Below are 12006 nucleotides of genomic sequence, written 5' to 3'. Positions count from 1 at the left end.
CACAAACAGCAGCACTACTATTGGTCCATTTATTAAAGTTACGTCACCCTCACGTAACATCCTTTCCCCAGCCTTTTCCTGTTGAAATCTACACTGCAGTGCCACCTGCTGTCATATGTCTTTACTGCAAGTGGAAGACGGGTTCAGTCAACATTGCCTGGAAGTGCCTGTTTATTGAGTTGGTGCATTTTAATCAGAGCAACATTCAGTCCACACAGTGTCTATTATTGGATTTGTTCCGTTTTAATCTGTCAAGACCTGAATGAGTTCCCAGAGTGGATCAATTTGATCAGATGTATCCAATCTAATCCATTGTCAAATATGTAAGCAACAGTGTAATTGTGTTGGTGCAAAACTATTCATCCACAAAATATCCAGTCTAGCCTACACTTCGTCTATTATTTGCTGAATGTAACAAGCTGCCTCATTAAATGTTTTACATGATTTACAAATGTCATTAGGTCTCCTTGTTTTAATCATCCATTGGATTGTTTGATTTTTATTTAACTAGAAACTAAGCAATGATGAAATAGAATAGGAACAATGTCAACATTTTATTTTAAAATACAATCTAATGTGATCATCCAATGGAAAATAAATGAAAGCTATCTCAAATTATGTAATACTTACTACTACTATAACCTCTATTAAAGAACTTCAAGATAAAACTGATTTAAGAGCAAGCAGAGGCCTGTGGATTAGAAGATTGCAATACTTAATGTCTCAAATATTTGTGAGTTTAGGATTTACCTATTTAGGAAATGAGTCTTGAGACGACTCTTCAGCCTTGTCTTCCAATATTGACAATTATTCTTGTTTATATTAGTACTCCCTTCTTGAATATTAGGGACTAAAATAGGCAACTATTCGTGTTTATATACTGAAAGTAAGACAACTATTCTTGTTTAGTATATATATTAATAGTAATTCTTTCATTTAAAGCTACAATCTTTTGATCAGTGCAGTGTGACAGTGCCCACTTGGGTAAAATATCTCTTCAACCAGTAGAGTTCCTAACTGAACAGTGTCTACTGTCTACAGTTCCCAATAGAAAGAAAAGGGAAACAATTGAGTTACATTGTATTAACATGCTTTAAATTACAGATTGGTTACATCTGTATAACATTTTATCTCTTAAAACTGGACATTTGATATTAAATACCATTATTTTCACAAATAACCCCAATAACAGCATGTCAGAAAAACAACACTAACAGAAAAAGAACAGACAAAAGTAGTTTTATATTCAGAACTTTTGATTTATTTACAGAAATATGTACAGAAATGAATATGTTGTATCAAGAAAACTGAAAACATCAACTCAGGAAAATGATTACAATACTGAGGTAAGTCAAGAAATAATAATATAATAATATTTACATGTTACTAGATACAATAGTATTATTAAATAGATACAATAATATGTGGTAAATTCTAAGAGCACTTTATGTCCTAGCTGTTCTGAGGCACCTTTTACCACTGTGCCAACGAGCGCCTCCCCAGTGGGTTGCTTGTAGCTGTCGGCTGACACCTGGATTGGGCGCAGTGGTTAGCGCTTCGCCTCACAGCTAGAAGGTCCTGGGTTCGCCTGGGGACGCTGTTGGCGCTGGCGGAGTGTTCCTCCCTCCACGTCATCAGCACCCACACCCTAGGTGGGGTTGGCGATAGGGCCTTTCTGTGTGGAGTTTGCATGTTCTCCCCGTGTCTCCTAGGGCTAGGGTTGATAACCTCACAAAAACATGCACGTAATCCTGGTCTCAATAATGCCTCCCCCTGGCCAGCCGGGGCGCCTGATGGAGGGGAAAGGAACTGGTTGGAATAACGTGTTCCTTCCACGCGCTACGTCCAAACCAGGGAAATCTCCATTGTCAGGTGAACAGAAGCAACTTGGACTCCTCATGCATAGAAGGAAGCATGAGACCAGTCCGTTGTCTCCCCAGGCGTGGCAGAGGGAGAGCAGAGCCCAGGATTACATAGGCAATTGACACTGTCTGGGTGAAAAAATGGGTTACAAAATTGTGGGATAAAAATTATAATAAAAAAAAGGTTGTAATGGCATGGGAAACATATGTTTACATTGCCAAAGCAAGTGTCAAATAAAACAATATACAGTATACTCTGTGTGTGTGTGTGTGTGTGTGAGTATAAATACTGTTAAGGATATTTCCCTCCCAGAATAAGGAAATGTACAGAGTAGGCTATAACATTTCAGTAGGTACAGAACTAAAATAATAAAATAACTACTACCCCTTGGAGGCTTGGACTGCCTGACACACTGCAGTGACAGGCTCCCACAGCTTTCTTATCATTCAGCAAGCTTTCACTGATAGCATCCAGGGACATCTTTCTCCCTCTGGGTCTCCGCTGGCGGAGCAGGACGTCCACAGTGATGCTGGGTCCCTGCCAAGGTGTCCTCCTGCGGGGATGTACAAATCAGCTTTGGTACGGTGGGAGATCGGGGTTGAGCTGGGGACCTGTATGTAGGGCTTGTCTGACACTGCAGCGCCTCCATCAGGCTCCTCAAATCCACCTTCCAGTCTTTTGAAATAGAGGGGATTGTTTTATTCCCATCTCTCTTCTCTCCTTCCCTCATCCACGTCTTTGGTTGACCATTTATGTCTGCTTTTGTCTTTGGTTTTACTTTTGGTGGGTTCAGTGTTTTGTAGAAGATCTCCCTCTTAGCCCATAAATTTGCAGCCAGAGGCTGGTAGGGTAAATTCTTCCTAAACAATGGAGGCAAACTTTTCCCTGGCTGTGCAAGAGGTTGTCCTTTGTCCTTGATGACAGAGCAACAGTCGGTGACGTTGTGCTCGACTGCCCTCCTCTGTCGACCATGACCCTGTTCCTCATTGTGACCTCCAAAGCTGGCAGTGGCTGTGGTGAGAAGCTGGGGCATTTTCAGACTGTACTGCCTCACTGCTTGGAGTACCTGTTCATGGATGGACCCGTTGTCACTCTGAGCTGCATACCACAAAGCATTACGACCGCACTCATCAGTAAAAATTGGGTCAAAATCCAGAGCTTGAAGGTATAGCTTTGTGAGCCTGGGGCGTTCATACAGGACTGCATAGACGAGAGCGGTTCTGCCGCGTTGGTCACGTAAGCCGACACAGGCCCTGTGAACAAGAAGCATGCGAGCCACTCCCAGAGCCCAGGACTCCTCATCATGGAGACAGCAGAGCATCAGAGGTGTTCTCTGCTCCTTGTCCCTGGAGTTGACAGGAGCCCCAGATTCAATCAGCCCCCTGACCTTCCGGAAATCTGCCTTCAGGATAGCCTGGTGGATCTCCATATCGTAGATTTATGAAGAGCTTAGGTGCAAATCGACAAGATTTCAGTGCATCTAAAGGCTCAACCGTTCTCACCTATCTCATGCACACACACACACACAAACAGACAGACGTAACTTAACAACACCATAAAGCCATGGCTTAAGAGTGATTTGCTGTTGCTAGGCCTGGAGGGGGAGTGGTAGCAGTAATAAATTAAGACCAAAGAATAAATATTTCCACTCATTCAACAATGATAAAGTGACCAGCCATTGAATGTGCTGTCTGTGTGAAAAACCACCTTCTCAAATAAATTAATTACAACTTTTACCAGGAGAACCAGTAGGGAATTGGAAGTAACAACACACAGGATCTTTACATTTTAGTTTTATGGATTAATAGAACTTGCTGTAGCATCCAAGTAACTAACAGCATAAAAATTAAAACCAAATAGAATTCTATAAGAATATATCTTGTAACAGGCAAGCCCAAACATGATTTATTTTCCATGACAATACACAGTATTTCTTGGAATCTCTATTTATATGGCCTGATAGCAAAATGTTCTGCTACCCCAATTTCCGGGGATCCCAAATGATCAAACTACACTTTTATACATTTTTATGCAAGGATTTCTTTTATTTAGGGTTTGATATAGCTCTGAGTTCTCTTTCTCTTTTCACTGACAATGCAAAGCAAGTGAATCTAGCTAGCAAGTGAATAACAAATTAGTTCTAGATTCAGGAATTGTTTTGTTGTTTCTATAGGATTTGATTTCTTCTTTAAGTTGTAGGTAATTCTATGACGTCTGATTAATTCAAGAAATTGTTTTCCTAAGGGACTCCTCCACACAGTCAGACTTTTATTCAACAGGTCGGACGCGCAGCACCTCAGCAAAGCCTTGTCCGAACCAGCAGGTGATGTCAGCTGTGTCCAGAATGAAGTAGAATAGTCTGTCTTCGCAACGTGTTCTTCTGTACACCGACCGAGGGTCCGCTGACAGTACCCCCCTTATGGCTGTAGTTGCCTCTTCTGAACTGCACAGAAACCTGAACTTGGGTCTGCCGCTTCCAGAAGGTTCTACAGGGTAGAAGAAAAACAGTCAGTAGCCTGTATTGATTAGTATCTCTCAGTCACAATTGCTCCAGAACAGTGTTTAAAATGTCTTCCCATAAAATATCATTAACCTTTAAGGTTTTAAGTAGTTCCAAAGCTAACCTGCCGATGCTGGTGAATGCTAAACTGGTGAATGTGAACCTGGTGAATGCTACTATGCCTAAACCTAACCCAAACCTCAGTAAAACTATACCTAACCCTTAGTCGAACTAATGGGACGTCGAAATATCAAGATTTTACCGTTCCTGTAGTGGATAGTATTTAAGTAATTTCAACAGCAGCAATTCTAGTATAATGATTGAAGCATTAATGTGCATTATTCTTTCAATGGCACCCTCTAGTGGAGACAAAAATAAACATTCTAAAAACAGTAGTTAACTTTCCATTAGGCCATATAATTCATTTTGCATGGCTCATTCAATGAGTTGTATACGATTTCATTGTCCTATTGTTTATTTTGAGCATGAATAGTGTATTATGTTGTGACATTTGTTCTACACCAGGGGTCTAATGTTTTTTCTGGTCAAGCATAGCTGAGAAAGACAAAGCAGGGACACCCCTCACACACACACTACATAGCTTTTGTCAAGAATGACAGAAGAGACTGGAAACTCTGTAAATTACAGTTGTTAAAGGTGTGCTACTCAATCTGTTGTCGATAGTCCAGGACACATGTTGGCTCACCTGAAGGGCATGCAGGTAGGAATTCATCCAATTCCTTCTGGGCATGGGGGGTGAAGCGCACCTCCAGACTGGCAACAGGGGGTTCCCTGATCCAGGCTGCTATGGTGCTGTAGGCCTCCTCTCCATAGCAAGGCCCATGACTATCCTCCACCGAGTCAGGCAGCTTGGGCCTAGAGGAGTCTGAAACCCTGCACTATAGAACAAAAGATCAAGAATCAAATACTTTATTTGTATTGCTAACAAATGTATGAATTCTTATTTGGCAATTTTGAAAATATAACAATAACAATAATAACAAAAGAAAAATTAACACACTCTCTCTGACCTGGGAAAGGTCATCGTGTCGAGTCACAAAGGCCTTGACCTCGTCCAGTGTAGTTTGAAGGTCTTTGGGCAAGGAGGAAAGAGGGGCATTGCAATCGGGAGCAAATGAGTGCAAGACATCGTCCTCCGTTTGAAAATTAACATCGAATTTGTCACTTGAGATTGAGTTATCACAGCAGTGTATGCCTTTTCTTTTTGCCTCTAAATTCTGCTCCGCATCTATTCCATAAGACAAATTCCTTGAGTCTTTAGAAAGATTTGGGGAGGTTGTCATACTGTCCAATGAAACAGCAGCTTCTTCAGGCGGGCCAGAGTCTGATGTCTCCATGTCCACTCTACTGTGGGGGGAGTCATAATCTGGGATGTAGGGTTTGATGTCCAGGACAGGGGTGCCAGCAATCATGTCGATGTCTGACAGGTATATTGTGTCACCTGAATAAAACAGTTTGTTTGTTCAGATGAAGTGTCTTTCTAAGCATTCTATAAGCACAATCATGAAGCGTGTGTGGAAGTCTACAAAAACATAGAGAAACAGATAATTAGTCAACGAAACGCACACACACACACACACACACTGTTGTGTTTGTGATACCTACCTACAATTTTTTCCAGTTTAGCTAGTGTTAGGCCCAGGGCATTAGGCCTGTGAGGACTGCGTGTGGAGTACACGCCAACCCTCTGACCGTTCAACCTGGGAGGCTTCACTTTGGCTTTGTAACTAAGGTGTCCATTTTTGTGAAACAAGAAGATGACCCTGTGAGAAGAACCAAACAAACAGAATAGATAGACAATATACAAGACCTTCTTCCACCTTTATGGTCAAGATGTTCAAACTCTAATTTAAATGTCAGAATAATAACAATATGATTTTGTTTGATCAATATTGTGTAGCCCTTTATAATAACTGACATCACCTACCAGACATGCGAGTAGTGTTCCAGACCGACCAAAGCATGCTCTGGATTACTGAACACACTCTGCTGGATCCGAAGTGTGGCTCTGGAGGGCCCACAGATGGTGGGTTGTCTAGGGGTCCCATTCTTCACAGAGAAACATGAACTAATGTATCCGATGGGCACTGTCTGGATGTTTCCTATGATGTCACACAATCAAGATTAGTTACACGATATATAAGATATTACCACGTCAATTTGACCAGTATTTAACACACACACACACACACACACACACACACAGTCTCACACACACACACACACACACACACACACACACACACACACAGTCACACACACACACACACACACACACATATGGCAACGGTAACAACAATACAATAAATCCGAAGTTTATCAATATATAACTGGAGTGGGGGAAAAAACAATAGCTCATCACAGTGAATGATACTGTATGTTTATTAAGCCTACCTTGTTCTAGTAGTGCACCCAGTGGCTCGACGTCCATGTGTGGTCTTCTTGGTAGTGAAGAATGGCATTTGGCAACCATCCCACCTTGATCAATCTTTGAAACAGCATGCTGGAGGGATGTCATGTGTTTGCGATTAGCTCTTACTGCACTTTCCAGTATCTGCCTGTGAAATAATGTGAAAACAGAGTGATCCTGATGTTGTTCCATATTTATTTATAACTAACATACTTACTAGCGTGTAGATGTAAACATACCTGAGATTCTTGATTTCTTTTCGCATCACAGAAACTTGTTCATTTAGTCTCTGGACATGTTCATTACAACAATTGCACATAGGAGACATCCTACAAGCAGTATTTATAAATCTAAAGTGCTTTAGCTTTTCTTTTATCTGCGAAGCTAAAAACAAACACGTGTGGTCTGGTTCAATGCGGAAGTACTAGTTTCATTCGAGCTGGTGCGGCTTCTGTTATCTCGCATCGCCAGTCTGTAAAGCCCTGGTTTCTATTTACTGCTTGGTGCTAAGATCCGATCTAGGGCCCGCCCTTCTGTATCCGGTAATTTTTTACATGCACTTACATATACGTACAGTATCTGTTTCCGTATTTACTCAAGGCGGGATATGCCAACTCACAAGCGAATTGATCCCAGGCTATTAAGCTAGCTATCCTTCCTAAACAGTTATCTGAAAAACTTATGTTGCGTGGTGGTTCTCACATTTTGGACCCCCAAAATGATATTATTTGGCTGCGGACCCCCATCTAAAAATATTTTGTTCCACGGACAAAATGTTTACTATGAATTTATTGGGTCTTGCCAAATGCTAGACGCAGAATGGATATAGGCAGCCTGACGCATGGATGTTGTTGCTGTTGGCCAAACAGTAGCCTAATGTTCCACGTGACAATCGACGACGACGATCAGATTACAGTTAATCAAAATAGGCACTACTGTTACTACTATACAGCAATATTATTCATACGTATTACTTATTTGGTTTCATTATGATTTGGTTAATATAATTAACATTAGCATTATAATCTGTTATTGGGAAAAAGATTAACGGATATAGGCTATGTCACGCAATTACTAATTTGTCTATAATTTCTTGGTTTCATCTATTAGGTCTAAACATTTAGTTTAACACAAATGACAATTGACAATTTCAAAGTGTTAAAATGCAAAATTGTTGCAGTTGATTTTTATTACAAATTTTAATAAAATACAATAAAACCACAACTATATCAAACAAGTAAACTATGATTTATTTCCACTTTTCTTTTAAATATATGCATTCACAAATGTTATGCAATACTTGCTATGCAAAAAGCATATCATATATAAGCTACAAAAACAAAAACGAGAATAAATATCATGCTCAATCCAACAGTCTGCATACTATCTAATTCTCAGATGCATAGGCCTATCTCTAAAGCAAGGCATGTGTCCTTTTCCAAACAAAGACAATATCTGAATGTTAGAATGAATATCCAGGACGATATTCTTGTGGGAGAGTTGGAGAGAATGTTCCATTTTCATCAGGCTTGCTCAGAAATGTTTCTTGGCTTGTATCTACAAACAGCAAAAAAGGGAAATTGTTACAAGATGAGGAAATGACAGAATTAGAACTACTATTATTCATAAAAAAAAAAAAAGAATACTCAGTGGGCAAGGACCCAAAAGTGACAGTCACTGTCATAGCAACTCCCTCAATAATACCTTGGTCAATGCCTCTCTTGTCCTGTGAAAAAGAGATGTCTTCTTTCTCATCCGGGCCCAAGTCTTCAATCAGGACCTGGTCAAGGGCATCCTTACCCTGTGGCTCTGTGGAGACAGCCTCAGCCTGGGAAGGAAGGGCAAGGACAGGAGCTTGGGCTGAATCAAGGGTCGAAACAAGTGTAGGTGCAGGGGGTGGGGGTGGGGCTGGGGCTGAAACGGGCCCTGCATCTAAAGCTTTATCAAGGGGCAGACTTTTAAATGAAGGTGGGACTGAGGTTGAAATAAATAATGGGGCTGAAATAGTGGCTGGAGCCTTTTCTTGTGCTGGTGCCGAAACAAGGCCTGGGACTGAGGTTGACACGGGGGCTGGCATGAGTGGGATTGGGGCTGGACCTCCATCATTATTGGATGAAGCAGGGGTGAGGACAGGGACCGAAGCAGAGGCCAGGACAGGAATTGGGGCAGGGCCAGCAGGGACATTCCCCGGTTGGGATTCTAGTGGGTCAGGGAACACAGGCAGCAACGGGGTTAGAGCAGGTGATGGAATCACCAGTGTGGGTTCAGGCACCACCACTAATGCAGGAGCCTCTGGAGGAAGCTGTCCTGGTTCTTCCTGGAGGACTGGAAGCTCTAGTGGAGGCTCCGTCTTCCTTGGCCTCCCTCTCTTTCCTGTACCACTCTTCTCCTCTCTTCTTGCTCTCTTCCTTTTGCTCTCGAGCCTGAATGAAATATAATGCACCTCAGTATTGGACACTGATACAGTTCTTTGTCATGTTTTATTTTTCTGTGCTGGTACAAAGTCCTTGACCTGGATCTGGGTAGTCAATAACAAACAAGCGCAGCAGCAACCTTTGTTTTCCTATTGCTCCATATTGAATAATGAACTGACTGATAAGCAAAAAGACTGCTGATAATAAACTTTTTCACCCCTCACTGTTAACTACAGTGTGCTGTAATGCGAGCTTATGTTGAATACAAGGGAAATGTTTAACCCGTTCACATGCTCAATACTCATTTTCAATGTTCTAATGGCATTTATGGCAAGCTGCAATGTCATAAAGACTACCCTCATTAATAAAGCTCCAGTCTTTACTTTGCAAAAATGTAGGTGGCCGCTATGTTACAAAGCTGTTGCAAAGCTAACAGTTAGTGTAACCATTTCTTAAATTGTATCACTAAAACAACATGAGAACAATGATAAGCTATACTGTTAGTGTTAAGTTGCAACAGCTTCACAAGTCTCCTAATCACTTAAAACTAAATCCATTAAAGTGGATGTGGGCTGAACGCAATACTGAGTCACCATTTACTATATTGTGGGTTCAACCCAGCTCCATGTCAAGTTACATTGTCATAAGATGATAAATAATAAGATATATTTTTAGAAACAATTTCAAAGATAGGGATGATTATTGAACCAATGCTAGTTATTCCAAACATTCACTACCCCCTCACAGCCTACCATCGACTGTCTAAAGTAAACAAAATTTACCCAGAAACCCACTGGTAAGTTTCCTTCTCCTCTTGTTCAGCCTTTCTCTTCCTGAGGAGATCCCTGTCTCTTAACCTCCGCCCGATCCCACCTATACAAGAACAAACACAGAGAAACCAGGGTCATTATGAACGCAATGATGCACAGGCCTATCCGAATATGTGTGTGTGTGTGTGTGTGTGTGTGTGTGTGTGTGTGTGTGTGTGTGTGTGTGTGTGTGTGTGTGTGTGTGTGTGTGTGTGTGTGTGTGTGTGTGAGAGAGAGAGAGAAGAAATGCCACTTTGGCTTCTATTTAGTAGTAATAACACAACAATATAGGATTCAAATATTTAGATAAAAATAATATAGTTTGTATAAGTACCAGAAACATATAATAATCCCAGTAGACTAGAGTCTAACCTTTATTACCATACATGTGGCAGCATAAATGCACAACTAAACTCTTGCAGTACATCCACTGGCATGCTAAAACTCTATGAGTAGTTGATATATTCAGACAATATTTTTAGATTATTTATTTACCTTGGTTGTCTTCATCTTCTTTCAGCTCCACCTCTGGTTTCTCTTTTGGCAATGACTCCTCCATTATGACAAGCTGGAACAAATTAATTCAACTCATTGAGAAGGGGAAAGCACAACCAAAGTGGATAGATTAAGCTCTGACAGTTTTTGACTCCCACCCTAAAAAATTATCTGGTTAACCATTACCAAAATGCTGGGAGAGTTCTGTTGCTCTTATCGTATTTGGAAAGGTGGAGGAGTTGGCACAATACAGACAGAAAAAAAAAGAAGAAAAAAACGGTCTGCACTGGGTTGTGTGGCTGGTGTGTGCATGTGTGTGTGTGTGTGTGTGTGTGTGTGTGTGTGTGTGTGTGTGTGTGTGTGTGTGTGTGTGTGTGTGTGCACGCGCGCACGCATGATAATGGAAGAGGGAACATTAATACTTGCTTTTTCAGCAATTACAAAAAGAAAGGAAGAAGGCCTGAATTTCAAATGCGTCCCTAATTAAGTTAGCAACTAGACTGGGGGACAATAATAAGCGTGTGTGTGTGTGTGTGTGTGTGTGTGTGTGTGTGTGTGTGTGCGCGCGCGCGTGCGTGCGTGCTCTAGAGATGTGAGCCAGAGAACTACTAGCAGCAGTCAGTACAAATAAAGCTGCTGAGTGTACCACTGGTACTCTGTAGCGGAAGTCCCTATGACTGAATTTAGGCAATTTCTCTCTGTCACTGTTGATATGGGAGGAAGCAAAGCAGAGCAAACAGGGTCAATTCAAGAAGTAGTCCTGTAATTCCATCAAGTCTAATTGAATTTCTATGAGATTCTTTCTCTTTGTGTACAGTATCTTGGGACATTTGATGGAAATAACTAACCTAAATCACTGCATTAAATAATATATAAGAAATGTATGTGTAACTAGCAGTAACTGTCAATGAGACTTTAGTTTAATTCTTTTCTCCTCACTTCTCTGAGAGATGCATCATTTAACAGTAGGCCTATATAAACAACTTGGCCTCCTCAATGGTAAGAAAGATTACACAGTGACTGTTATTCATTCTTCAGACAAACAAGTTTGTGCGAGATTAATGGAATTATAGACCATGTTTGATTATGTGCAAAAGGAGGCTACTCAGTTGCAAGCCTTGCTGTGGGGAGGCATGGCATTGATGGCCACATTCCACGTTCGTCGTAAAAACACATAACATTCAGGCCCAAATTCAGGCAAAACAACTGTCCCTTTGATATTAAATTATTAATTTTGACAGTTGATAGTTTAACACTTAATGGCAGGGGCTCCACATTATCTAGATTCTAGAACATAATAACAGAAATATTCTGAAGCCGTAGTCTCTATTAAAGCAAGCAAAATAACAATTTACATTTGACATACAACGCATGGGTTTTTAGGTAATATTAAAAATGTTTTGTTTTGAATGAGTCAGGAGAAAGTAGACTGACAAACTCCCGCCTTGCCACATCCTCAAGAGCAGTGTAGGGGGACATGCTCCTCTTATCTCT

The 12006-nt window shown here is 41.0% G+C and overlaps 2 protein-coding genes across 3 annotated transcripts; both read right to left on the bottom strand.

Annotated features, from left to right (window-relative positions):
* Window positions 1-3920: 3920 nt before the first annotated feature.
* trmo (tRNA methyltransferase O) lies at window positions 3921-7198 on the bottom strand. Its single transcript, XM_080722073.1, has 7 exons — window positions 7034-7198; window positions 6779-6942; window positions 6312-6486; window positions 5990-6147; window positions 5395-5825; window positions 5070-5262; window positions 3921-4349 (listed from the first exon to the last, which is right to left on the bottom strand). The coding sequence occupies exons 1-7, from the start codon at window positions 7120-7122 to the stop codon at window positions 4132-4134; spliced, it is 1428 nt and encodes a 475-aa protein (XP_080578199.1). The 5' UTR covers window positions 7123-7198; the 3' UTR covers window positions 3921-4131.
* Window positions 7199-7942: 744 nt separating this feature from the next.
* hemgn (hemogen) lies at window positions 7943-10670 on the bottom strand. 2 transcript variants are annotated; one of them, XM_080722081.1, is made up of 4 exons: window positions 10513-10670; window positions 9991-10081; window positions 8499-9217; window positions 7943-8351 (listed from the first exon to the last, which is right to left on the bottom strand). In XM_080722081.1, exons 1-4 carry the CDS (start codon window positions 10574-10576, stop codon window positions 8257-8259), a joined length of 969 nt encoding a protein of 322 aa, XP_080578207.1. In that variant the 5' UTR covers window positions 10577-10670; the 3' UTR covers window positions 7943-8256. The 2 variants fall into 2 exon arrangements, with proteins under 2 accessions (XP_080578207.1, XP_080578208.1); XM_080722082.1 differs by having other exon boundaries at window positions 10003-10081.
* Window positions 10671-12006: the final 1336 nt, after the last annotated feature.

The sequence above is a fragment of the Nannobrachium achirus genome (assembly GCF_963921795.1).
Source record: "Nannobrachium achirus genome assembly, chromosome: 3".
Taxonomy (NCBI): Eukaryota; Metazoa; Chordata; class Actinopteri; order Myctophiformes; family Myctophidae; genus Nannobrachium; species Nannobrachium achirus.
Note: the sequence above shows the minus strand (reverse complement) of the source record. Positions and strands in the feature narration are given on the sequence as shown.

Bases quoted from the DNA above. Each gene is read 5' to 3' on its own strand.
- hemgn (XM_080722081.1), bottom strand. From the start codon at position 10,576: ATGGAGGAGTCATTGCCAAAAGAGAAACCAGAGGTGGAGCTGAAAGAA. The intron at 10,082-10,512 runs GTAAATAAATAA...GTTCTTGTATAG, and splicing joins AGAAGATGAAGACAACCAAG to GTGGGATCGGGCGGAGGTTA. The intron at 9,218-9,990 runs GTAAATTTTGTT...TATTTCATTCAG, and splicing joins ACTTACCAGTGGGTTTCTGG to GCTCGAGAGCAAAAGGAAGA.
- trmo (XM_080722073.1), bottom strand. From the start codon at position 7,122: ATGTCTCCTATGTGCAATTGTTGTAATGAACATGTCCAGAGACTAAAT. The intron at 6,148-6,311 runs GTAGGTGATGTC...TTCTTCTCACAG, and splicing joins GAACACTACTCGCATGTCTG to GGTCATCTTCTTGTTTCACA. The intron at 5,263-5,394 runs GTCAGAGAGAGT...TTTGTTCTATAG, and splicing joins GACACGATGACCTTTCCCAG to TGCAGGGTTTCAGACTCCTC.